Below are 27,081 nucleotides of genomic sequence, written 5' to 3' on the forward strand. Positions count from 1 at the left end.
CCATAGGTAATACATAAACAAATGAGCATGGCTGTGTTTCAATAAAACTTTATTTACAAAACAAGTTTGCAGGTGGATTTGGCCCATGAGCTGTAGTTTGCAGTCACCTTTTTGAGACAACATTTTCATTTTCAAAATGAACTTTTTTTTAAAGAAATGACATCATCAGGAATATTACATAATTCTTATATTTAGTAATTTTTTAGATCAACAAAATGGCTATTAATACTGAGATGGAGGCTTTTAAAATAACAGTAAGTAGATGAATACTCTCAGTGGGTAGCCTTAATTTGAAATTGCTTTGTGAATATAAAGAGAGGGTAAGAGTACAAGGAGAAAACCTAAAAATGATTCTCATCATGTTACCTATTAAGTGATATTTTTAAATTTTCCCCAACTTGCCCATTCTCTTTTTAATTTAATTGCCCTCAGTTTAAAAGCTTTCCATTGGAAAGTGGCCAACAAAGACTAATTTTCTTAAACAAAATTTAGTCTGAGTCAAAATCATGTTTTAATCAGTTAAAGTATAAGAATATAATGTTAACTCCTATAAATGTCACATTGAATGTACCATTTGGACTTAGCTTATGAGCGAAGTTAAGAAAGCCTGGCCCTTGATATTAGAATTTTAAAGGGGATTTATCTTTCACGACGGAATAGACTACTTAAAAGTGAATTTCTGTTAGGCTCCAGCTATCTCCTTGTGTTCATTAAATTACACAGCTTGAGCCTTCATTTGACGATTTGGCTCACCTTTTAAATGAAAGCTGAGCTTTTTCTCAGACCAGTCTTCAGTCTGACAATTTCAGTGGTGCTATATGAAGCATTTATTATCACCTATAATGTCTGCATAATGGCATGAAATCTGTACATACTTTTAAGATGTAGCCTAAGTTGAAGAGGACCTGGGGATAGGAGCACAGATGGAACAGCCTCTTAAAAAGTAGTGCAGTAGTTGGGGATTTCCTGAAGAAAGCCAGTAAGCTGAGCAGCATTAATGCTGACTGTGTCTAGTTTCCTAGGTCTCGATTACTACATACACAAAGTCCTCTGTGCTCCCTACATTGCAGTTTTCTTTGATAAAATAGATGTGTTAAAAGAAAATTGAAGAGCTAGCCAGTTGGCTTGGTTGGTTACAGCGTGGTGTTATAACACCAAGGTCAAGAGTGCCAATTCCCGTACCAGTCAGCTGCCAAAAAAAAAAAGAAAAAAGAAAAAGAAAGAAAATTGATGCCTATGCAGATTATAAAGCCATGACTGTCAAAATTGTATTAAGTTAAAAAGCAGAAAATTTGATCAAGTGACCAAAAGAAAGATTCCCTTCTTTCTAGAAACCCTATTATAAGACAAACCAGAAATAATACAACAGAAGCATATAAATCAGCATTTAACAAATGCTGTTGTTTCTGGTAGATAGCAATATTTAAAAAGAGTCAGGGCTGGCCAATTATCTCAGTTGGTTAGAGCGAGGCCTTGTCATACCAAGGTCAAGGGTTCCGATCCCCATACCAGCTGCCAGTAAACAAAACAAACAAAAAAGAATGTTAACTGTGTTTCTATCTTGCAGCTTACATAAAATAACGCAAAGAAGATAGACTTGTATATTTATCCCAATAAATATGTTACACTCTCTTAAGACCCCAGCTGTTAAGGCACCGAAAACCATCATCATCGACAAGAATGATGGGACTCAAAAATCAAAAGATTCTTTGCAGACTTTTCTGCACTAAAATGAAATCAAATAAACATAAAAAAAGAAAGCAATGGAATGGGGAGAGTTGTGTAATAAGCATAAATGATAAAGCTTCTCTGGAGTTTTTAGGAAACTAACAAAGTTAAGGAGATGGGCTTATTTATAAAGAAATACAGAGAGTAGATCATCTCATATAAAAACACATAGCCTCCCTTGCAATTTAAAGGCAAAATAAAACATATGGAACCATTATATATTTGTTAAGATATTAAAATTCCAAATGACTGAAGCTGGTGTAGAACTGTGAGCACACAAACATTGCTAGTAACATCATGTGAAAACAGAGTGGTTTGATTATGTTTTTTCTTTTTTTTTTTTTAAAAGATGACCGGTAAGGGGATCTTAACCCTTGACTTGGTTGTCAGCACCACGCTCAGCCAGTGAGCTAACCGGCCATCCCTATATAGGATCCGAACCCGTGGCCTTGGTGTTATCAGCACCGCACTCTACCAAGTGAGCCACGGGCCGGCCTTGATTATGTTTTTTCTGACAAACATTCTGACACTAGGTAATGGACTGTAAACCTGTTTGTATTTTTTACCCAGTTCTCCCCAGTGAAAGACTCCAAAGAAAACAAAGTAATTTTGTCTAGAGAGTTTAATCATTCATTATCACAAATAGCTTATATTTATTATTTCCTATGGATCTGGCATTGTGCTAAGTTCATGATGTAAGGATAAATTAAATCATACGCAACAACTCTATGTGTGATATAGCCTCTGCCAATATCTCCACTTCATAATTGAGGAAACTGAGGCTTAAGAGTAGAGAGGAAACTGAGGCACAGTGAAGTTAAGCAACCTACCCAAGGTCACACAGCTAGTGAGAGGTAAACCAAGATTCTAGTAAGATCTTTCTGACTGCAGTATCTGAATGTTGACGTCTAAGCTGTACTCTCCCCATGCAGTGCTAGTGACAAGAACCCAAATAAAAGATTATAAAAAGGGGGAGGAAATATTTAGTGAGACTAGCTAAATAACTGGCATATTAACAAGACAGAATGCTATATTGTTATATAAAGTACCGAGTTGTGTGGATTCTGTGGATACATAAGTGTGTTGGAAATTATGCCAGGCAGAAAAGCAGAACACAGAATCTTTTACACACATCAGCTATAAATATGGAAAATAGGAGCATCTTCTGGGGCAGGCAGCAGAGAATTTTACTTTAGGCAAGTTGCTTGATCTCTGTGACTCAGTTTCCTCATCTGTAAAATGGAACTAATGATAAATAGGAGCAGTTGTAAGGATAGGATGTGTTAACAGATTATAAAGTCCTTAGAACAGCACCTGTAGTACCCAAATATCTGTGGCTGTTCTTTTTATTTAACTAATACAATTTGGAAGTAAAATTGAGTGACAGAAATTATTTAGAATTGAATGTGCATTGGATACTTTTCACCATGAAGTTGCTTAAGTTTATAGTTTTGAGTGGAAGTGTGTGTGTGTGTCTGTGTGAGAAAGACAGAAAGAGATAAATTAGCCTAGTTCTCAAGAGACAAGCAGTGAGAGATTAGGATGTTGAGCACCTAGGTGGGGCTAGTCTCCCGCAAGGACACTTTAAGGTATTGACACCAAATCCAGCTGAACTCACCGTGCAGAGTTCAGCTCAGGACCACATAGAGCCCTTTGACTGCACTGACAATGCAGGGGTAGGAGAGAAGGCATTGACACCGTATTGGAACTCAGCCACTTGGCCTTGGTCCAGATTCTGTTCCCTTCCCTCTCCTTTTGAATAATTACAGCTTAAACCTTTTATTCAGTAGAGGATTTCAAAAGGTTACATGGATTTCCTATAGTAGAGATACTAATCAGAAGTATAATAAATAAGGGTATTGTATTGGTCTTACCCTGAAACTATCACAAATGTGGTGAGTGATTGTGTTACAACTTTCTCTCTTTCCTTTGGCCCCAGCAACCGCAGCTGCTCCCAGTGCAGCAAGAGAACTGAGCTTAACCTCACAGCTTAAGAAGCTGCAAGAGACCATTGAGCAGAGAACAAGGATAGAATTTGGGGACATTATCCGAATCAGAGGCTACATCCGCACATACAGAGAAGAGCGAGAAATTCATGCCACGGCTTACTGTAAGCACAAGATATTGCTGCCAAATTATTTGTTATTCTGGGTGTGTGTCCAGTAAACTCTTGTTTACCTAAAAGTCAAACTTCCAAAAGTTTAGATAAGAAGATTTAACTCTGTTTAATGGGGGAAATTATATTGCGTAACATGCTTTCTTTAGAAAAGCAGTATTTCTTAATCTTATTTTGAAGAGAGGTAATTATAAGTTGGGAAAGAAAGTGGATTATTTACTATGTATAGTTGGCAAGTTTATTTGGACAACATAGTAGAGTTTCCAAGGTACTTTGAAGTTAGACTAAGTGTCAATCCATTAGGGCACAGTGTTGATATTCTTCAAAATGATGGAAATTTCTTTAACGACATTGAGTCCATTAACTCTAAATGAAAATAACTAACCAGAAATATGACAGTCCCACCTCATCTTCCCTCCATACTGTGCTGGCTGGTTTTCAGGTGGAAGTCTCGAGGCCAGCCCCTGTGGTCCCCATGGGAAGAGATGCATGAACACTCACCAGTGCACTTTCCTAGCCCCAGCCAGCTCCCCAGCCAAGCCTGTGTATTGCATCTGGTCTCACAGGATGACTGGGAACCATTTAGTGCCTCTGGATTGTATGATCCCTGAACACCCACAAGGGAGGACACCCACCAAGTGCCTCATTTACTGTTGTCCTAGCAGCAGTTTGGACATGGGAAAGAACTGATCTCAGTGTCATTTCTGTGATGTCTCTTTCATGGTGGTTTCTTAGATAAAGTGGACGATCCAGTGTGGAACATTCAAATTGCAAAAATGCTTGAACTGCCCATTATCTACAGGAAGGTTTATGACCAGCCTTTCCGCAGCCCAGTTCTAGAGAAAGAAAAGGCACTAAGGTAAGTTATGCCCAACGACTGCTGAAAACGTGAGCATAGCAGTACGGCCAAGCAGCAGGAGCCCAGACGCCAGGGTTGGCCTGGGTTCAAATCCAGAATGGTCCACTCAAGTGCTGTGAGGCTCTAGGCAGGTCCTCTAATCCTCTGTATGCCTCAATTTCCTCACTGTAAAGTGAAGATAATGATTGTACAAATGTCCTTAGGTGGTTGTGGGGGAAATATACATGTAATTGGAGTCACTGAAGGAATACAAGAGGGAGCAGGGAAAAATATTTGAAGAAATAATGGCTGGCATTTTTCCAAGTTTGATAAACACTGTACACTCACAGATCCAAGAAACTTGGTGAACGCCAAGGCAAGAACCTGAAGAAAACTGCACCAAAGCACATCACAATGAAAATACCACGCCATTGCACATCATAATGAAAAATCTACAAAAACTACACCAGCTGTTCTCAACCAGGGATGATTTTACTCTTCCATGTGGGGCCGGGGGGGGGCAAAACCCAGGAGGAATAAGAATAATACATATTTGCAAGTGTATGCGTGAAAGAACTCAGAGGAGATACAGAGAGCCACTAGCAGTGGCTCCTAGGAGGTGGAGGCAGAGGAGGACAGAAAGCACACTTTATACTATATATTCTTTAATTTTTTTTAACATGTGAATATATTTCCCTAATTTTAAAATTGTATTTAAAAAAAGTACAAATTATAGACCTGTATAAAATAAAAAGTGAAAATTCTCTTTCTGTCTCCTACCTCAGCACCATTCCCCAGAGGGTTACCACTATTCATAACATGTGAATATATTTCCCTAATTTTAAAATTGTATTTAAAAAAAGTACAAATTATAGACCTGTATAAAATAAAAGGTGAAAATTCTCTTTCTGTCTCCTACCTCAGCACCATTCCCCAGAGGGTTACCACTATTCATAGGCCGATGTGCATGAATCCTTTTAGACTTGTTTTTCCTGTGCACACACAGCACAAATATTTGCCCATATGTTTTGTGGATTTTTTTGTGCTTCTTTACAAAAACGGGAGCATACCTTACATGGTATTCTGCATCTTGACTTTTTTTCTTAATCTGTCATGAATATGTCTCTTAGTTCCTGCAGTTCAACCTCATCATTTTAAGCAACCACATGAATATTCACTGTATGAATTACCCTTTATGTCAAAAACAAGCATCAGGGCCGGCCTAGTGGTGCACTCGGTAGAGTGTGGCGCTCCTGCCAAGGGTTCGGATCCCATATAGAGACCGGTCCGCTCACTGGTTGAGCACGGTGGGGGCGCGACACCGAGGGTTGTGATCCCGTTGCCGGTCGCGGTACGGGCGCGACACCGAGGGTTGCGATCCCTTTACCGGTCACAAAAAAAGACAAAAAGGAAAAAAAAAAAAACAAGCATCAATGTAGTGTTGCATTTTCTAGCTAACTTTCTGTTTTATCCATGCCAACAAGGTGATGGTTTTCTACAGAGCGTTTTAAAACTTTACCCAGCAGCAATCCAGGTGCCTTGGACCTTGCCAGTCTCACATCTTTGCTGAGTGAAAAAGTGAAAGAATTCCTCACAGAGAACAGAGTGCAAACCTTTTACCAGCAGGAGCTGGAAATGGTGGAGTCTTTGCTGTCCCTTGCCAATCAGCCTGTGATTCACAGGACCTGCTCTGACCAAGTGAGTGCAACATGACCACGTGAGAATTCCAGTTCCCCACCCCAAATGTGCAGCTGAAGGGTGTGGGTGAATGTGACCATAGCATCAAGACTCACAGGGTGGACCCAGGCAATAGAAGTTGTGATTCTATAACGTGTCATTTCTATTCTGGAAAGGTCATTGACCACTAAGAATCTGAAATGAAGCTGGACCTGCCTTTTTTCCCTCCTTACTTAATTGCATTACGTTTAATCTTTGAGTAGGAAAAAATAGTCTAAGGTTTATAGTACTCAGTTGGTAGTACTCACTGAGATGGGTATTTAATCTCAGCAGAAGCCAAGTGAGGGGAAGGTAAATGAGAGGAGATAATTATCCTTCCAAGATTATTTATTGATCAGCAAGGTGATTCTTGAACTTGAACAAAGGTTTTTAATGACTTGCCCTCTCTTCACAAGAAGGTTGAGGAGTTTAAATAGTGAGTTGTATTCAGTCTGGTTTATAAGTAGAAATTTCAAGGAACACTTAAGTAACTTTTTATTCCTCTTGGAAAGAGCTGTCCCCAGGTTTTCACCCCTAATGTTACAGGTGAGCTTGTTTGGTTGTTTGGTGTTTGCTTGGAATTAAGGATTATTTGAGACTTCGTTTTTAGGCTTTCCCTTTCATTACAGTTCTTAGGTTTGTTGTTGTAACACGACTACTATTTGTTTATTTTTATTTATTTTCTTTATCCCACTGGGGAATGATCTCAGCTTAAGTGTGACCCTCTTGCCCTCCCTGACCACCTGATGTGATCGCCACGGGGTCCCTCACTGTTGTCTCCCTGTTTTCATATCTGTGATGTCACTGGTATTCATAGGCTTGCCTGCCCGTTCCTCCAGCAGAAATTAAGTTCTGTGGGAGCAGAGGCTTCGTCTGTCTTGTTCTTTGCTCTCTGCCCAGGGCCGAGAATAGGGCTGACATAAAGCAGTTTCTCAATAATTATTTATTGATTGAAGGAATGAATGGTTTTTAAAAATTCCAATAGTCACAGAAAGTATATGGTGAAAAGTAAGTTTCCTTCCCATCTTCCCTCCCACCTCCTTTTCCCAGAGACAAGCACCATTACTAGCCTCTTGAATATCCTTCTGGATAGAGTTTGTGCATATATAAAGTAGAAGTAGTTGTATCCCTTCTTTTTTACACAAATGGTAGCATTCTGTAGTATACTGTAGACCTGGCTTTTCATTGAACAGTATGTCTAAGAGATCCCTTCCCGGCAATACATATCTTTTGTTACATGGACCATAATTTATTTAACCAGTTTCTCCAGTCCTGGATTGTTTAGATGTTTTCCAGTCTCTCTCCATTACCATCAAGGCTACTATGAGTACCTGTGCCAGGAAACAAGTTGTTCTTCGTGATTCTGGTGGGATACAGGTCACCCTCCCAACCTCCGAGGAACCTGTGCTTCTCAGTTTTGTTCTTGTACCTAATGATCTGTGCCTGGCAATAGGCTTATGTGCCCAGTGACCCATGCTTTCACACAGGGAGATGAGGGATAGCATTTCAGAAAGCACCCAGTGGAGAGGGTCACATCTGGGTGCTTTATTCTTTGCCAAGGTTGCTTCTACACAGTTGCATCTGTCCAGGGAGAGCAAGATTGACCTTTTTCCCATTTAATCATGGGAAAATCATTTAATCATTTAGAGGAGGTTCAGAGCCAAATTGACCTCCTAGGGTTTCTGATGGCTCTGTTGGTGTGTTTGGAAGGAAACTTTAAAGCTTAGTGAAAACTACATTCCTCACATGAAGCAGCTCCTCTGTGATAGCTATAATCAGGTAAAGAGACTTAAGGACTCTTTGAGGACTGAAAGCCTCCTCCATTCAAAATGATTGGTGGGGAACTTTTGGTTTGATATCTTTTTGAAAACTCTTAGTGTGCTTAGAGTAGAAACTTGTGTCTGCCCAGTGCTATGTGTTTAAAAAGAAAGGAATATGGCACTATGTTTGTTTTGTCTTTGGAAACTATTTTTTTTTTCACCAATTATGAATTAGTCCCTCACGTTGCTCTGGGTGGGGGAGGTCAGTGTCATTAAATTGAATTCTGTTTGAGACCTGGGAGACTAAAGAAGCTTGACAATGATGGTGAAACCCTAGATCCTTTGTCACTTTCTGTTGTCATACCTATGAAAGCTTAACAAAAAGTCATTGTGATGGTGTCATAGTTTAGAGGCAGGCAGAGAGCGGGTTTGAATGTTTTCTCCTTTTCTTTGTTGTTCCATAATGGCCTTTCTTAGCAAATCCAGAAACATGATAAGCAGACCTTGCAAAACCATTGTTTCTTTGGCAGCTGGATGAATGTTGAGTTTATTTGGAAATGAAGACTATATATATTTCAGGGATCCACCCAGTTCCTGACCTGAGATGGAGAGAGGCTTAGTAAGGCTCTGCACGTTCAGCCGGTCGCTGTTTTTTTCTGTGAGCAATTTTGGTTTCCTGAATCTCGAGTCTGTCATTGCTCTTTCAAAAAAGACAAGAAAGACACAGACCCAAGTCCAAAAAAACCTGCTGGTGAGAAGGTGATGGGAGGCTTTCCCCTTAGGACTGTGGTCTTTATAACCAGGCCAGGGAGATATGTCCCGAGGTTAGCTGAGGCAAACATTTTTGGAAAGGAAGCTTCACACACTGTTTCTATTTACAAAAGCCATTTCTGGTGTGTCCTTCTTGTTCACAGCTGAAACCCTGAAACTGTGCTTTTAATTTCCTGGGCCTAGCTCTGTCTCCTACTACTTGTTCTTACTGAAATCTGGGAGGAGGAACCAGGCATTTCATGTGGTCTGGAGATAACCAAGAGTTGTTTTTAATGACAGGAATAATAAATAATGTGACAATCATTTCTACGTAGTTTCTAATTTACTTCCATCTTACTAAGAGGCGTAATAAACTTGACCCTTAAGGTCCTTATGTTAAATTGACTACCTTAAAGATTAAGTAGTTATAAAGGTTTCTTAAGGAGTGTGTATCAGGTTGATTGCACATCCCCTAAGAGCATTCATGTGTGAAATTACTTAAGGCTTTCCCTTAAGCCCCTGTGAATAAAAAGATGTGTGGCTGAGGATTTCTAGGTGAGGTGTTATTCGAAACACACCTAGACAGCTTCTCTGAGAGTAGGAGTCATCAGGTATTTCTCTGCCATATTCTCCCTTCAGAGAACAGGCACTGTCATAAGCTGGGATGTTTGTTAGTCTTTAGGCCCCAGTGTTCTAATGACCACGTTCTCCAGTTTGTTCTGTTAGGAAAAACTCAACCTATTAATTTAATTAAGAGTGTTAAACTGTCATCTTTAGCCCAGGTGAGCACATTTGTGAAACATCACTGGAAGCTGTTAGATTAACAGAATGCCTTAGAGGGCCTCCTCTAGAATGGTTTCTTTAGGGATGGAATTGTCAACATTTGAGACCATTTGGGAGTTCTTTCCTTTCCCTGTCACCTTGAGGAAATGTCATCAGCAAATCTCAACCACTCGCTCTTTTTCAGCATCTGTGGGTGCTGCCCCCAACAGCCCTGGTAAGTACCTTTCATCAGAGGTAGGACCTCACCTTCAAACACTTTTTTGGAAGCTTTGCCATGTTTCTTTGGAGCGCTGATCTTTTTAATATCTTGACAGATTTCTGTCACATTAAAAATGGAGCTGAACATCAAGGTCAAGGGTTTGGATCCCCATACCGGCCAGCCGCCAAAAAAGAAAAAAAAAAAGGATCTGTAGATCTCTACCTTGAAGGACAATTGTTGTTCACCATTTTCTTTGTTTTGGGAATGAATGGAAAATCCCTAATGGAATAATAAGGATACAGCCTCTCTAATGGGGTATTTATTGCCATTCATCTCACAAATATTTTCTTGGTCAGCTACTGTGTGCCAGGGAGGACATGGCAGAGATGAAGTACAGAGTCCTCACCTCAAGAAGCACAAAGGCTGGTTAACCAGGATGGGACGTAGCTGTCAGCCTAGCTTCCTTGGGAACAAGAAATGGGATGACCCGGTACCTTGTCTGGCAAACCCATCTCTTGGAGAAGGGAACAAATATTGAAAGGGAGGAGATGGAAAGCCAACAGCAGCAGAGACTCCTTCCCGGTGGAGTCCTGGCTTCACCCCAGGCCCGCACTCTACTTTTAACCCATGGGCCCACCCTGCGAGGTCTCTGCACGGCTGTTTGCCTCTATCGTCCTCCTCTTAAAATAAGGAGACAGCTTACTACTTACCGCATGCTGGAATCCCCAGATTACTTCAGTATGTGTAAAATTCTTTGAAGTCCTTAGGAAGAGATTGTATATAGCCACGATTTTATTTTATTTTATTTTATTTTATTTTTAGATCTTTTTTAAATTTTTATTTATTTATTTTTATTGAATCAAAATTGATTATACATATTTTGGGGGTTCAACATTGAGATATATTGATCAAATCAATATTACTAGCATATATATTCTTACAGATCCTAATTCTTTATGTCCCTTGACAAATCCCTCCCCATCCCCATTTCCCTCCCCCCTCTAATCACCCTAGATTTCTTCTCTCCCTCTGAAAGAATAATGGTTACTCTGTTGATTTGCTGCCCAAATGATCTGTCCAATGCTGAGAGACATGATCAGGTCCCCCAGTACTATCATAGAGCAGATGCCTCTTCAGTCAGTATGAAATGGGCTCTGTGGAGACAGACATCCTCCTCCTTTCTTGATCTCTGCTGGTGACTCTCCTTGTGTCAACTCACTCCAATGGCTGGCGGACCATCTGCGTGGTGGTTGTGGCGTCTAGCTGCCTTGGCGGCAGCCATGGTTATAGTGGTGGCTGAGGTGGGCCACCCACACGGAGGAGATATTTTTGGCCTGCTTCGTAGTGCTGGCAGTGTGCCTGGTTGTGGAGAGTGTCTGATCCCCGGTTCCATCCCCCGGTCCCCAAGTGGGTCCCGAGGCACTGGCACAGTGTGCCTGGTTGTGGGAGAGGGTCCGGTCCCCTTCTCCATGCCCAGGATCCCCGGGTGGGCCCCGAGGTGCTACAGCCACAATTTTAATGGAGAAAGGAGCTCATATGTATGCAACATTTTGATTCTGTATAAAAATTAAATCAAAGATTGTAACAACGGCAAGAGTAGCTTTTTGATTTTTCAGTCAATATCATTGATTAAACAACAAAAAAATCACAACTAAGGTATGGAGCAGCATGATCCTGCCAGAGCAAACTTCCCAGTCCTCCTTAAACACCATCCTGTTCTGCTGGTGTGTACTTAGATCTTTTTGACTCAGCAGATAAAAAGCCTGTTGGGTGAATTCATAAACCAGTTGATCTAGGAAGCAGCTCTCAGGTGCTGTAAGATGGGACTTATTTCCTCTCTTTTTTTCCTTCTCTTTTCCTCTTCATACAGGTGGATTTTAAGAACGACACCACTTCCAAGGCGATTCATAGTATATTTAAGTGTGCCATACAGCTGCTGTGGGAAAAAGGACTCGTTTTCCAGAAGGATGGTGGTTTCGATAACCTATACTATGTAAGAGACCTGCACCTTAATTTTTTTCTTCACAGCTTCAATTACAAATATATTTATTACCTACAAATACCTACTTATTGTATTTAAAAAACATTAAGGAGGTACATAAAATCAGAAGTGAAAGTTGGCCCTTCTCTTTCCCAAGGTACCTCTTCTAACAATATATCCTTCTAGTCATGTATCTGTATATTTATAGGGGCAGACATATAAAAATATGCTCCTGTGGCTTATTTGTTTTACCAAAATGTGATCATCTTCTAAATCAGGGTTTCTCAACCTCAACACTATCTGGATCAGATGATTCTTTGTTGTGGGGCTGTTCTGTGCACTGTAGGGTGTTTAGCAGCCTCCCTGGCCTTTACCCAGTAAGTGTCAGTAGCAGCCCCCTAGTCATGACAAGTAAAAATGTCTCTGGACACTGACAAATATCCCCTGGGACAGTTGAGAACCACTGCTCTAAATAATGCTCAGCAACTTTTTTGGTACCAAAATAGCACATCTTGGGCTGGCTGGTTAGCTCAGTTGGATAGAGCGCAGCCTTATAACACCAATGTCGAGGGCTTGGATCCCTCTACCAGCCAGCCACCAAAAAAATAAGAAAAAACAAAGTAGCATTTCACAGGCTCCTATCTATAGTAGTACTACATCTACTTCATTCTTTTTAACCTCCTCATGGTATCCCATATCATGGGTACATGCTGTACATTTTTTAACCATTCCTCTGTGGTGGACATTTATGATGTTTCCAACTTTTGCTGTCACACAGCTGTTTTTGCACAATTATCTCTGTGAACTCATTTCAGTATTCCTGTAAGATTGACTCTTAAAAGAAGAGTTGCTGGAGCAAAGGGCTTGTACCTTTAAATTTTTGGTTGACACAGTCTGACTGGCCTCTCTACAGGTTGTGCCAGTTGACACCCAGCAGGAGGAGGAGAGCGTGTTGGCCTCCTCCTTTCTGTGTTAAAAGTTCGCCTCTTACTGCAGACCTTTAATATTGGAGGAGCCAGTTGAACGTGAGCCTCCTTGCAACACTGACATCAATAACACAGCTGTGGCTTCAGTTACTTGCAGTTCTCCTAGCGACAGATCAAAATTCTGAGGTATCCCGAAAGTCTCTCTATTTACAGGCGAGATTCCTGAAGGGGAAGCTTTTCACAGGACATTTCCTGATGTTGATTTACACTAGTGATTCCCCATTTTAGAGAGTTTTTAAAAATTAAGATATGTTTTAAAAGCTATTTGAGTAATTTTGAAAAAGGTATGCCAGTCTGTAGAAGGGTGAATGTGATCCACCTGGTCCGTGCGATCCACCTGTCCCAGGACGGGTGGGAGTCCGATGCCTCCTGGGAGGCTGGAGAAGCGCCTGCTGGACAGCGCACCTTGAGCCCCCTCTGGGACACACATTCCTTGCAGGCCCTGGGGTCACAGGCAGCAGTCCAGGGTGAGGTGTGGCAGGGCTGCACCCTTCCTCCTGTGAATCATTGTGAGTTGGAATGGGGCGATCAGGCAAGAGTAGATCTCTTGTCTGCACCTCTGACTTCACTCCTCCGTTCCCTGTAGGTTTCCTTCCTCCTGAGGCTTGGCCTCAGGGAAGTGGTTATCAAGTAATGTCAATACTTCTGTTTGTATTGGGCTTTCTGGTTTTCAGCAGCTCTCGCATGTTACCTTTTTTAATCTTCACAATAACATTGTGAGCTGAGAGAAAGCAGGTGCGATCAGTATCCCCATTCTGTAAGTCTGGCCATGTTCTTGGGCTGTGTCAGGAGGAAACTCACAACTGTTTGCATGCTCGTTTTCTTTCTTCTTCCCTTCTTCCCTCTCTCCTTCCCCCCTCTTCCTCCCTTCTTTCCTTCCTCTTTTTCTCTTTTCTTTTTCTTTCCCTTTTTTTTTTTTTTGTTATTAGATTTACTATTGAACACGAAGGTGAAACCCATTTGGTTGCAACTTCCTTCTTACCTGAGCTGAGAGAGAAACTTGGTTATGTCTGCCTTCGAGAGCAGAAGGTGTTTCAGTGGATAGGCTAGATTTGCTCTCTTGCTAGCTGTTCCTTACAATTTTTTTCTTTTATTTTTCCTTGTGATTGGGAGAAGGAAAAAAACTAATGAATCACAGGGCAGGTGTCATGGCCCAGAGGAAGGGGTCCTGGGGTGGAAATTGGAGACTTCAATCACTTGTGCCTTCCTCAAAAATATAACAAATAAGAGTAAACTTACAAAATGTGTTGAGTGTTTAATAAGAAAATTGCTCCTTAAAAGTACAGAATTCCAGTTTTTCTTTATGCCATGGCGCCAGGGAACCAACTCCCGAGGGTGTGTGTGCTGGCCCAACTGCCACAGTGAGCCACTTAGGAACAGAACTGGCCTGACAATAGGCCAAGTATCGAAAACCACGTTTTGATGTAGCAAAGATGATTGTTATGAAATCTTTAGAAACTATCCTAAGTACTAATTTGGGAGTCTGGATGACACAACTGCCCTGTTACCTAAGAACACTTTCTATCTGAACTATTTTTCCTATTTAGGTAACAAGAGAAGACAAAGACCTGCACAGAAAGATCCACCAGATCATTCAGGAAGATTGCCAGAAACCAAATCGTAAGTGGTATAATGCACAGGTGCTGCCCTGGTGCACTGGAAGGGGATGCTCCCTCCCAGAGAGCACTGGATGGAGAGTCAGGAGACCTGGGGCTTGGCCCAGTAGTGGCTTGGAGAGGTGATGCTCGAGGCACCAGCCCTCTCTGAGCCTCAGTTTCCTCTTCTTTACAGTGAGTATTAGGCTAGCACAGTTGTTCTGACCTTGGCTGCACATAAGATTCAGCCTCGGAGCTTTTAAATATGCAGTGTGCAGGTCTCACCCCTAGGGATTCTGATTCTATGGGGGATGGGGTGGGACTAGACAGGTGAGGTCTGCAGGTGATCCTGATGCAGTGATGTAAGCCATTACACTAGAACTCTTTGATGTCTTTCTGGTTCTCATGTTCTTTCTGATTTATATTATTTCTTGTTCCACACTTTCCCCTTGTCTTTGAACACAAACCTGTCATTTCCCTGTCTTCTAACATCAAGGCCTTTCAGTGTTGGGAGGAATGGTTCTAGACATTACAGTGTGTGGATGGTATAATTCAGTGATCTTGGAAACTGATCATTTGCAAAAGAAATAGTTTAGAAAATAGTTTTAGTGGAGTTAGGTCAGCCTCTAGTGGTTAGATGCTCAAACTGTAGCTAATCTGGCAATGAACATTACCATTTCCACACTAGTTAGAAGGAGAAGGAAGCATTAGTCATATCTTTAAATCCTAAGTAAACTAATCAGTCTCAAAGGTGACTTTTCAAAGTCCACCTTTTGCAAACATATGCTAATAACAAATGTTGGAGACTTTGTTAATGACCCCAAGTCCCCTGATCCTGCCAGAGAAGTCCACCTCCACTCTTTTCAGCATGTACATCCCTGGGGCTTGGACCTGCTCCAGGCTGAGTCAGCGGGTGGAGCTGGGCCAGGTCTCCAACCCTGGTGTTTATGGTATCCCTATTTAGCCTTCAAGAATTGATGAGGTCAGATCCCAGACTGGTGTGACAACAGGTCTTAAAATAAACTCAAAGCAATCTATTATTTTAATGCAAGTGAATGAATGTTGTTCACTTCATTCAGAACAATCAAAACAGACTTCAGTTGAGGGGAAAGCCTGTTTGTCCACAATTGAAAGAGCTTTTGAGAACAGTGCAATGTGGGATTTCTCAGCCAAGAAGAGAAGAGAAGATGCTCTTAAGAAAACATTCCTGCTCCATCCTAGTCCTAGCCTGGCCAGATTCTTATTTTGATCTGCATTAGAACAGAATGTGGATCAAAGCCTCTAGGGCTGGTGAAGCAAATGAAAGGAATTCACACTTCATTTCTTAGGAGCCCCTAACAGCCTCAGTGACCTGAGTGGGGAGGTACAGGTGGCAGGTTTTATATCCACTCACAGGCCAGCTCCTGCTTCCATGAGTGTCTGCGTAAAGGTGGACAGACTGTGACACTCGTGCTGTAAAGGCAAACTTCTAAAAGCCACAAGCCAATGTCCTGGCACTAATAAACTCCCAGGAGCTGAAATCTGGAGCCTGAGTAACTGAGAATGCCCATAAAAGACCTCATCGGGACTGTCTTGTAATCTGCTGGGACCACTCCTCTTCACAATGCCATAAACTGTGGCATTAAAACATTATTCTGAACACTAAGATATGCACACTTAAAAAAAATGAGATAATGCAAAAATACACACAGAACAGTCTGATTCCCTTCCAGCGCTGAGCCGTAGCCTCTGTGTTCCACTCTCCAAAGACAGTGGTTGTTACTAGTTTCTTTTTTATTTTTATCAATATATAATGTAGTTGATTTTCATGTCCCCTTTACCAATTCCTCCTTATCCTCCCTCCCTCTGCCCCGTCCCCCATCAACATCATATCTGTTCACTTGTCTTAACAAGTTCAAGGAATTGTTGTGTCTTTTTTTTCCCCTCCTGTTTGTTTGTATATATTTATTAATTTATTTTTATTAGTTCCTACAAATAAGTGAGAACATGTGGTATTTCTCTTTCTGTGCCTGGCTTATTTCACTTAATTTTCTCTAAGTCCATCCATGTTGCTGCGAATGGTAGTATTTCACTTTTTTTTATAGCAGAGTAAGTATTCCACTGTGTACATGTATCACATTTTTCTTATCCACTCATCTGATGATGGACATATGGACTGGTTCCAACTCTTGGCTATTGTAAATAGTGCTGTAGTAAACATGGGAGTGCAGGCATTCCTTCGACATAATGATTTCCATTCCTTAGGGTACATTCCCAGCAGTGGGATAGCTGGCTCATATGGTAGATCTATCTATAATTGTTTGAGGACCCTCCATACCATTTTCCATAGAGGCTGCACCATTTTGCAGTCCCACCAACAGTGTTGGAGAGTTCCTTTTTCTCCACATCCTCGCCAGCATTTGTCATTCTCAGTCTTTTGGATATTAGCCATCCTAACTGGAGTGAGATGGTATCTCAAAGTGGTTTTGATTTGCATTTCCCAAATGCTGATGTTGAGCATTTTTTCATGTGTCTGTTGGCCATTCATATATCTTCCTTTGAGAAATGCCTATTTAGCTCTTTTGTCCATTTTTTAATTGGGTTGCTTTTTTTTTTTGGCTGTTAAGTTGTTTGAGTTCCTTGTATATTCTTATTATTGATCCTTTGTCAGATGTATATTTTGCAAATATTTTCTCCCATTCTGTTGGTTGTCTTTTTGCTCTGTTACTTGTTTCTTTCCCCCCCCAGAAGCTTTTTAGTTTGATATAATCCCATTTGTTTATTTTTCCTTTGGTTGCCTGTGCCTTTGGGGATGTATTCATAAAGTCTGTACTCAATCCTACATCCTGGAGTGTTTCCCCTATGTTTTCTTTAAGGAGTTTTATTGTTTCAGAATGTATATTTAATTCTTTAATCCATTTTGAGTTGATTTTAGTATATGGTAAGAGGTACAGGTGTAGTGTCATTCTACTATATTCATTATACTATTTCTTGTATATCCTTCTAGAGATGTTATATGCACTGACAAACATATTTTATCCTTTTTTTTTTTTTTTTTTTTTTTTTTTTAAAGATGACCGGTAAGGGGATCTTAACCCTTGGCTTGGTGTTGTCAGCACCACGCTCACCCAGTGAGCAACCGGCCATCCCTATATGGGATCCGAACCCGTGGCCTTGGTGTTATCAGCACCGCACTCTCCCGAGTGAGCCACGGGCCGGCCCTGATATTTTATCCTTTTTAAAAAACACAAGTGAAGGTTAGCACACAAAACACATTGTTCCATACCTTGTATTTTAAATCTAACATTGGCTTCTAGAGGTCATCTGGCAATAGTACATATAATGGAAATCAGGTTTCCAATACATGAACTTTTGGGGGATACATTTAATCCATAGCAATAATAGTATCTATATCATGGGTTGTTATGAGAAGCAAATGAATTGGTGTTTACAAAGCTATTGGAAGAGTACTCAGCATATACTTAGGGCTACAGAAGAGTTAAATAAAAATGAAGCTCCAGGTGATAACCCTTAACTCTCTAGCCTGGAGTCCTGGAGGCTCACTCTCTGCTAGGTTTATAATATTGATATGGAAGGAACAGTTTGAGATAGAATCTCTGTGGATTTTGCTCTATTATTGTTGGGCTAAAGTTTAAAAAGTCTTGATTTTTGCTTTAAGTATGGGTACAACAATGGTAAATTATCCAAAAAGAAAGAGGTCTACATTGAAGGTGTGTTTTTATCCCCAACTTTTTATTATGAAAATATTCCAATCTATAGAAAAAGTAAAAGACTGGTACAATAAACACCCATATACCATTCACCTACATTCACTAAAAAAAAAATTAGCATGCATTTTCTAAGCATAGGGACATTCTCCTATATAATCATCACATCATTTTCACACCTAAGAAGATTAACATTTGGTGAGTTCTAAAACGGCAGCATCTCACTAGATGATTACTGTACACGTGAGCTTTTCGAAAAGCTGATGATATATCAAGCTCAGACTCATTGTATGCATTGGGTTGTACAACGTTTTTTTGTGGAAACAGTGTTTTGTGGAATGCCATATAATACTTCTTATATTGGAGTGATTTTTTTAAAACTTATTACAATCTTTTAGAAAGACTGTTAGAATGATTTCTTAACATTTTATAGTTAAGTAGATATATCTGAAATTTATCTTAATATGATTTTGGTCTTTAGAATATCTATTTAGAAAGCTATTTTTGGTTTCTGGTGGAGGTATGGTATCAGATGAAGAGCACTTAGAAGAACGTAAGGCACAGTAATCATTGGTCTTTGAGATGCATTGTAGGATAAGTGTCTGCCAGGCAAACACCTTTCAGAAAAGTCTGCTTCAGGGCAGGCCCGGTGGCGCACTGGATAAGTGCGCCGCTTGGGAAGCGCAGCGGCGCTCCCGCCCGAGGGTTCGGATCCCACATACAGACCGGTTCCCGCTCACTGGCTGAGCGAGGCGCGGGAGCAACACCGAGGGTTGCGATCCCGTTGCCGGTCCTCGGTCCGGTACGGGGGCAACACTGAGGGTTGCGATCCGTTGCCGGACACGGAAAAAGACAAAAGACAAAAAAATAAAAAAAGAAAAGTCTGCTTCACCTTGTGGGTTTGTCCTATGAAGAGTCAAACGATATGTTCTAACCTCTGGGGAACTGCTTGCTGGCTTTTACTACTTTGACTATTTTCTAATAATTTCTCATATAAAGAAGAATCTAAGCTTATGTCCCCATGTGACTGGAAGGTCACTTTTTGAACAGCCCCACCACACAACCCTCAGATAGCAGACCAGCCTTCCTGCAGAAGTATTTTAGGCCTCCGGGACAGTCACCATCGCTGCTTAGGGCCCCATGTAGACCTGTCAGTCATCTCGAGCCTTGAGCCCAAGCAGCCATGTCTTACAAAACTAAGGTTAAAAGCTGAGTAGGGGCTGGTTGGTTAGCTCATTTGGTTAGAGCATGGTACTGGTAACACCAAGGGCCAGGGTTCGATCTCTGTACCTGCCGGCTGAAAGCTGAGTAGCACTCCTGGTGCTCCCTCTCTGCAGGGTGTGGGCCTGGCTTGGTTGGAGTCCTTCTCCAGCTGTCCTCTGTCATCAACCCCATCCTGCCATCCCTTGCTATTTAGCTTTAACTGTCTGTGAGTCTTTTCTTCTTGGGAAGGGTTGAAGCTTCTTTAGAGCAGGGACTAGGTTATGTGCACCATCTTGACTTATGGATGAAGTGATAGAATCATAGTAATTCCCCTGTAAGAAGCACCTACCACAAGTCCCCTTTCATCTACCCAGCCACCCTGTGAAGTAGGTTGTTTTATTCTCAGGAGCCACTTTGCCCCGGTCATAGAGCCAAGACTTGAATTCAGGTCTGGTGGACTCCAGTGTCACCTGTCCGTCCACCACATTCTACTTGCTCCTCCTTGCTCAGCACTGCACACGTAGTAGGTGTTCAGGAAATCTTTACTGAGTAAGTAAGTGTTGAAGAAGCAGCCTGGAAATGTGGAGACCAGTAACCCCAGTCGGGAGGAGCAATGCGTTGATGCAGCCACTAGAGGTCAGAGTTTAGCAAATCTTTGTTAGCCCAGGACCAGGCTCTCAAGCTCAGAGCTGGAAAGGACCTCAGAGGTGGTCCCCCCTCCCCAGTGACCCTCCTCATAGGTGAGAAAGCTGAGGCTCAGGGATGCCATGACTTGCCCAGGGCTACAAAGGTGCGTAAAACCCTGCTTTGCTCAACACTGCAATACCCCGTTCAAGCAGTTTCCTGGAGCCTGAAGCATTTTTTCTATCTGAAAACAACATTCGGTGACTGTGTGGAGCAGCTTTTGTGTGCCAGGTGCTGGGTATACAATGGTGAGAGGCCATGTCTAGCCCAACCGTGGAGCTTTTTTTTTTTTTAAGTTTATTTATTTATTATTATTATTTTTTTTTTTTTTTTTTTTTTTTTTTTTTTTTTTTTTTTTTTTTTTTTTACGTTCTGTGATGTTGTTGCAGAGCAGCTGGGGGGAGGGGGAGAGGGAGATGGGAAGGGGGAAGGAAATAGGGTGGGAGAAGAAGGAAGGCCGATGATACTTCTCATTCCTGCATGGGAGACCAGGGGTCTTCCAGCAGTGGCTTGGTCATTGCTGGCTGGGTGTAGATATCAGAGCGGTGTGGCTGAAGCCCTTGCCACACCCCACAACCACCCCAACTCGGGAGCCCGGGGCACTTCCTGCAGCAGCTTTGTGGTCATTACTGGGCTGGTTGTGGGTGTTGGGGGGGGTACAGCCAAGGCCCTCGGCCCCCTACCTCCCCAGCTTGTGAGAGCCCAGGGTGCTTCCTGCAGCAGCTTTGTGGTCATTACTGGGCTGGTTGTGGGTGTTGGGGGGGGTGCAGCCAAGGCCCTCGGCCCCCTACCATCCCAGCTTGTGAGAGCCCAGGGTGCTTCCTGCAGCAGCTTTGTGGTCATTACTGGGCTGGTTGTGGGTGTGGGGGGGGGGGGGGCAGCCAAGGCCCTCGGCCCCCTACCACCCCAGCTTGTGAGAGCTCAGGGTGCTTCCTGCAGCAGCTGGGTGGTCGTTGCTGGCTGGTTGCAGGTGTCAGGGTCATGGCTGAGGCCCCTCCCCCTCCCCCTCCCTGTCTTGGTAGCCCAGGTGGCTTCTAGTCCTTTCAGGTTTTATAGGTTTTCTTTGGTGATGAGAGACCATTACTAGTTAATATCAAACTTTGTCTCTGGTTGTGGGTAATTTTTTTCTTTCATCTCTGTGTTGGATTATTTGCTGTTCCCATCATTTAAATTCTGCACTGGAACTAATTTGTTGCCCTTTGCTTACTTCTAAAATGGGGGGACTTCCTGTGGGGACCAGTACTTGAGCTCTGTGGTTGAGCTAAATTGCTGCTTTGCTGCTGATTCCCTGGGGGAAGGCTTTTTGTGCAGCTCGGGTTTTAATGGTTGACTTTATAGGTGCTTCTGAGTCTCATGAGATCCAGTGCACCTGGGTTGTACAGAAACTCTGGTCTGGGCCTGAGTCTTTTCAGTAAACTGCACCCCCTGCAGTTCTGTATTCCTGATCAGTCTACACTGAGTGGTCCTACGCTGATTAGGGGGCAGATCAGCTGTTCTTGCTGTGCCCCACTATTCCCCCGGTGGGCCCGTCTCCCTCACCACCCATGCTACGAACACTTCCCATAGGAAGGGCCCTGTGCTGGTCCCTTGCCATGACTCACCGGCCTCTGAATGGCTCCTTTTTCTAGTTGTTGTGGTTCCTTGCTCCTGTGTGGGTCCACGGGAACCCTGTTAGTGGTCTTCCTGGCCTGGGGGCCAGAAAGGCCCTCTTCTCCCCTACAGCCTCCAAGCAACTCCATCCAAAGGGCACAGCTGTGGCTTTTGCCAGCTCCTGCTCTGTGCACTCAGCAGGACCAGCCTTAAAGTGTCCGGGGCTCAAAGTTGTCAGAGCAGTTTTTTCTTTCTCTCATCGTGGCTTCTCCTGCCTTCATGAACTCCGTACGTCTCTCCTCCTCTTCCCCTGAGCTCTAGCGGCCCCAGCTTGCTTTTTTATAGTTGTAAATTGGTTGTTTTGTGGGAGAGAGTGATGCTGGGAACCATCTATTCCACCATATTGACTGGAAGCTAAGAGAAATCTTTTCTGAGGCAAATTTAATGCAGGCTTAGAGTAAGAATCCAATTGCCTTAATGTGGGGATGGTACAAAATGGACTAGAAGAAACAGAGATGTAAATCTGGACAATTGCTTTTTTTTTTTTTTTTTTAAAGATGACCGGTAAGGGGATCTCAACCCTTGACTTGGTGTTGTCAGCACCACGCTCAGCCAATGAGCGAACCAGCCATCCCTATATGGGATCCGAACCCGTGGCCTTGGTGTTATCAGCACCCACTCTCCCGAGTGAGCCACAGGCCGGCCCTGGGCAATTTCTGAAAGAAATTCAGCCTCAAAGTTTTCAAACATTTTGATCTGTTAATATGTATTAAAATTGGAGCTCAAAGAGATCAATGAACTTGCCTGAAGTTGCTTAGTGACTAGAAGTGTATGTAGTGCCAGATTTTGAATCCAAGCTGTTCCGACCATGGAGCTTTAAAGTGTGAAGATTAGGGAGGGTCTATTTAGTAATGTTTGACTTTGACTCAGAATTAGAAATACATTTTACATCATGACCCAATAAATTATATAATTCTAATGCATAAGATATATATATAGGAAATAAAGTTTCACAAAGTAATACTTATCTTAATTATAATGCAGTGCATTCTGTAATATTCTATTCTAGTCTATTTTAGTCTGTTTGGTAAGAAAAAGAATGCTAATTACAACCCATGAAAATTGATATCATGATTCCCTAATGGTCACCACCCTCAGCATGAATACCACTGCTCTAAATCATTGATTTCAACTAGGAAAGAAGTTACTAACCCTCAACTTTTATCATTGTATACCAAGTAGTCTTAGTTTGGGGTAGAGGGTAAGAGGTTACTAGAACACAACTGTCATAGACAAGGCTTGTTGGGAGCCAGCAGAGAGAAATGAGAACAGGTAAAGGTAGGAATGCTTCTTGCTATGGCAGCCCCATCACATCAGGACACTGGAGGCAGAGTATGGAGGCCACTGCAAACTGGCTCTGCTGTGAGTCTCCAGAGGGGGCCATCTGGGAAGCCAGAGGTTCAGCACTGAATACATGCACTTGTACATGAAATTGCACTGGAGAAAAACATTGATCAAGCTCTAAAACTCCATTCAGTTATGGATATAAAATCACTGATTGGGAATCGTTGAAGGTTGAAGGTCAGAGACCCTAAGCAGTGGGTCCATGTCACTGTGGTGACACAGAGGGCCTGAGAACAGGTTTTTTGTTTTGTTTTTGTGATAATCTAGACAGGTACATCTCAAACTTAATGTGTGTAATAGTCATCTGGGGAACTTGTCAAAATGCAGGTGCTGATTCAGGAGAGGGGCTGGACAGAGGCGGCTCTGACAGTTGTGTTCGCGCTTAGCCACCTGTCTTTTTCCTGCAGATGTGGAGAAGGGTTGCCACTTCCTGCACATCTTGGCCTGTGCTCGTCTGAGCGTCTTCCCCGGCCTGAGTGAGGCTGTGCTGCAGCAGGTGCTGGAGCTCCTGGAGGACCAGAGTGACATCGTCAGCACCATGGAGCACTACTACATGGCGTTCTGAGCAGAGGCCCACAGACAGCATGGGAGGTCCAGCTGAGGAGGAGAGAGACAAGGTGGTGTTCACCCCCAGGCTCTCATTGTAAACACCATGAGGGGGCTTATATGTCTGGAAGCAGTAACCTCATAATAAACTTTAAAATATGGTCGTTTGGACAATGGGATCTGGCATAAATCATGTTGGCTGCCTTCCACCCACTGTATCCTTGGGATACAGTGACTTTGAGCTCAGCCACAACATACAAGAAAGCCCTGCCTGTTGACCTCTTGGCTGGACTGGGCATCACTTACAGAGCAGAAGGGGGAGGAAACAGTGTTGGTGGTTTAATGCTGTCGTGGTGGAGGGACATCACAGGGTAAAGGCCCATGCACTGCAGAAGGTGAAAAGCATAGGGTAAGGCCACACAATTTTTTTTTTCTCCCACCTTTGCCACATTTTATTGGTTAGAAGCAAGTCACAGTTCCCATCTGTACTCAAGGGAGAGGGGACAACAGAAGGGCATAAACACCAGCATCTGTGTTCATGAGAGATATTAGTGTGTCATTTTCTTGTCTTCTAATGTCTTTATCAGGTTCTGTTATTAATTTTATACAGATCATTTTTGAAAATGCTTTTTATTTTTATATATTTCTTTTCCTCTTCCTTTCAACTGGTTTTCAGAAACAGATACCAGGTTGAATTGTTGATAGAAACACCTAAGCTTTTGTTAGTAGAACATATGCCTTAAAATAAAAACAAAACAAAAAAAAAAAAAAACAGTATACTTGAAAACAGCATCAATAATTTTCTTTTGTTTTGTTTTGTTTTACATAAAAAAATGAGTTCATAATGGCCACCCACCCTCAAGGCCCTCACAATCCCTCAGGCCTCAGTCAGGGGCCTCTGGAAGCTTTATTCATGTCTTTTGTCAGTCATCCTTCGTAATGTTCCTAGTTTCTTGATAGAATTTCAGCAGCCTTAAACTTGAAGAGTTCCAAATATGTGTAGTAAATTTCTTTCAACTTCTGTACAATGACTGATTGAAGGCCACACAATTCTAAAGCTTGTTAAAACTTCAGGCCATCAGATGATGCATTCCTATGGGCCACTCTTGACAGTTAAGAACTGCTTTAGGGGAGTAGTTCTCCCCAGATGAGTGTGCTGCCTACGGTTTCTGTGGCTCAAGCACCAGCAGTGGGGCCAGAAGCCTGGGCTGATGTTTATAGACCCACCCAGAGATGGGAATAAACAGGGATCCAAGGTGTGGCTCTGTGGTTGTTATTTTTTCCTTATTTTCATTCTGAATTGGAAGGTGTCTCTACATTTCCCTGAACTTACAGAGGTGCATGACTAAATACATTGTCCTTCAATGCCCCTAAAGATCATGGAGGCTGTCAGCCAGATGCCTGGCAGGCAGTAGATGTTATTTTCAAGGTTGCCGCTGAGTGTGCAGAACGTGCTGACACCATCCAGACAAGACTCGGTATGTGCCCAGACAGGTGATGGAGTCATGCTTTTGTTCGGAATGACAAGGTAAAGGAAAAACATCTGAGGTATGCAATAGGCTTGTTCTAACAGCGAAATGACAAATCCAGCCAGCAAAAATCAAGCATGGAGAAAGATTTGGAATTAATTACAGTCATTTCGCAGAAGGCACATATGCCTTCGTCTGCTGCTTTTGCTCTTGACGTAATGAACTCTTGGTGGCCCAGCTGGAGATTCTGCAGGCCTGGAGAGCTGCTCTGCTGTCCATGGACATGGAATGGGCTTTACACTCAGAAGTAGCTACAGCTTGATGTGTCAGGCTGAGCTGCCACCAGCAGATTGCTTCTTGTCATTGGTTTTTCTGACTTCACTCAAACCTTGCTGATTTCTAACAGTGACTATGCAGGTGGCTGCCCTGTCTCTTCCCTGTGTTCAGAAGGGTCCCTGTGGAGTAGGGTCTGCCTGTAAGGATGTCCCAGCAGTTCTTCCTTGATGTCAGCAGCTGTTCCATATTGAATACATCTTTTTTTTTTTTTTTCCCCCTTTGGATACATCTTTGATTAGTGGGGCTGCTCAGGAAGGAGTCCAGAATCAGAATGTAAAAAGGCATATCCTTGCACACAGCAATTCCACCATGTGGGGTTTATCTCGAGGAGATGACCACACAGGTGTGAAAGGATGAATGCACAAGATGCCCGTGACTGTGCTCTAGAATTCTGTAATTGGGGAAAATACTTATTGGGGTAAAAGTTAATTATGGTCTATGTACACATTGAAATACTGTGCAGCTACTAAAATGATGGAGCAGACAGTACTGCCGTGGAGCATTATTCCCAATAGATTTAGTGGGAAGAAAATCGAGTTTGAGATGGGTTTATATAATATAATACCACAGATCTAAAATTCCGTGTGTGTATGTATATATCCATGCAGAGTGTGTTTCTGCATGTGTGTATTTGTGAATGTAGCGCATGTATACACATACATACAGTTGACTACTTCCTCCTCCTAGAGATACTTTCTGCATCTGGCTTTCAGGACACTGCACTCTCTGGCTGCTCCTTTTCAGTCTTCCTTACTTAGGTCCTTAGTCTCCCTGAGGGCTCAGGGCTCAGGGCTCAGTTCTAGTCCCAGACCTCTTTTGTATCTGGCTTGCTCTGTTGGGTGTCTCAAACAGCCTTGTGGGTCATACCCTCTGTATGTTGTCAAACTCCAATTGATATCCAGGTTGGACCTCTCCCTTGAACTTCAGACCCCTAAATCCAACTTCCTACTGAGGTCTCCACTTAAGTGTCTAACAGACAATATGCCCAAAGCCAGGCTCCCAATCACCTGACCCCAAACTTGCTCCATCTAAAATTTTTCCTTGATTCAGGAAAAGGCAGCCATTTTCCAGTTGCTTAGGCCAAATTCATAGACTTCTTTCTTTCACACCCCACATAAATCTATCTGCAAATCATCTTGGCTCTACCTTCAAAATATTTCTAGAATCTAACTGCTTCTCATTGCTCCACTGCTACTACGTGGGGCATTGCAGTCCCCTGCTGACTGCTCCTGCGTCCACCTGGCCCCTCTCCAGGACATTCTCAGCACAGCAGCTGCAGCTGTCCTGCTATGCTCCACTGTCCCGGGGCTTTGGGTCTCACTCCAGGCAGGAGCCTGAGCAGCACAGTGGTCAGCAAGGTTCTGCTCTGCCCAGCGTCCCTCTGCCATCCCCTCACCTGCTCTGCCGCTGCTCACACATCCAGGCACGTTCTTGCCTTGGTGCCCTTGACCTTGCTATTTCTTCTTCCTGAAATGTTCTTCGCTGAGATAACCATACGATGTGTGCCCTCTTCTTTCGGGTCTTTATTTGAGTGTCACCTCAGTGAGGCCTGCCCTCCTTCCTCTTCGTGACTGTGCCCAACCCCTTCTCTCTTCTTCCCAGAGCTCTTTCCCACCTTCATTCTTCTCTGCAGTGCTTGTTACTGCCTAACACACCCCCATGTGTTTCTTACTATTATCTGTCTCCCTGA

At 42.7% G+C, this 27,081-nt stretch overlaps 1 protein-coding gene across 3 annotated transcripts in view; it reads left to right on the top strand.

Annotated features, from left to right (window-relative positions):
• The window catches only part of OBFC1 (oligonucleotide/oligosaccharide-binding fold containing 1), a 34,902-nt gene extending 11,137 nt beyond the window's left edge, over nucleotides 1-23,765 (top strand). For 2 of the 3 annotated variants that reach the window (XM_008571498.1, XM_008571500.1), the window contains 6 exons: nucleotides 3,668-3,838; nucleotides 4,580-4,703; nucleotides 6,206-6,380; nucleotides 11,761-11,883; nucleotides 14,405-14,477; nucleotides 23,448-23,765. In XM_008571498.1, the coding sequence (XP_008569720.1) occupies nucleotides 3,668-3,838; nucleotides 4,580-4,703; nucleotides 6,206-6,380; nucleotides 11,761-11,883; nucleotides 14,405-14,477; nucleotides 23,448-23,605 (824 nt within the window). In that variant the 3' untranslated portion in view covers nucleotides 23,606-23,765. The remainder of the gene's footprint in view (nucleotides 1-3,667; nucleotides 3,839-4,579; nucleotides 4,704-6,205; nucleotides 6,381-11,760; nucleotides 11,884-14,404; nucleotides 14,478-23,447) is intronic. The other variant, XM_008571499.1, reaches the window with a different exon arrangement.
• The last annotated feature ends 3,316 nt before the right edge of the window (nucleotides 23,766-27,081 follow it).

Source organism: Galeopterus variegatus, unplaced genomic scaffold, assembly GCF_000696425.1.
Source record: "Galeopterus variegatus unplaced genomic scaffold, G_variegatus-3.0.2 Scaffold692, whole genome shotgun sequence".
NCBI lineage: Eukaryota > Metazoa > Chordata > Mammalia > Dermoptera > Cynocephalidae > Galeopterus > Galeopterus variegatus.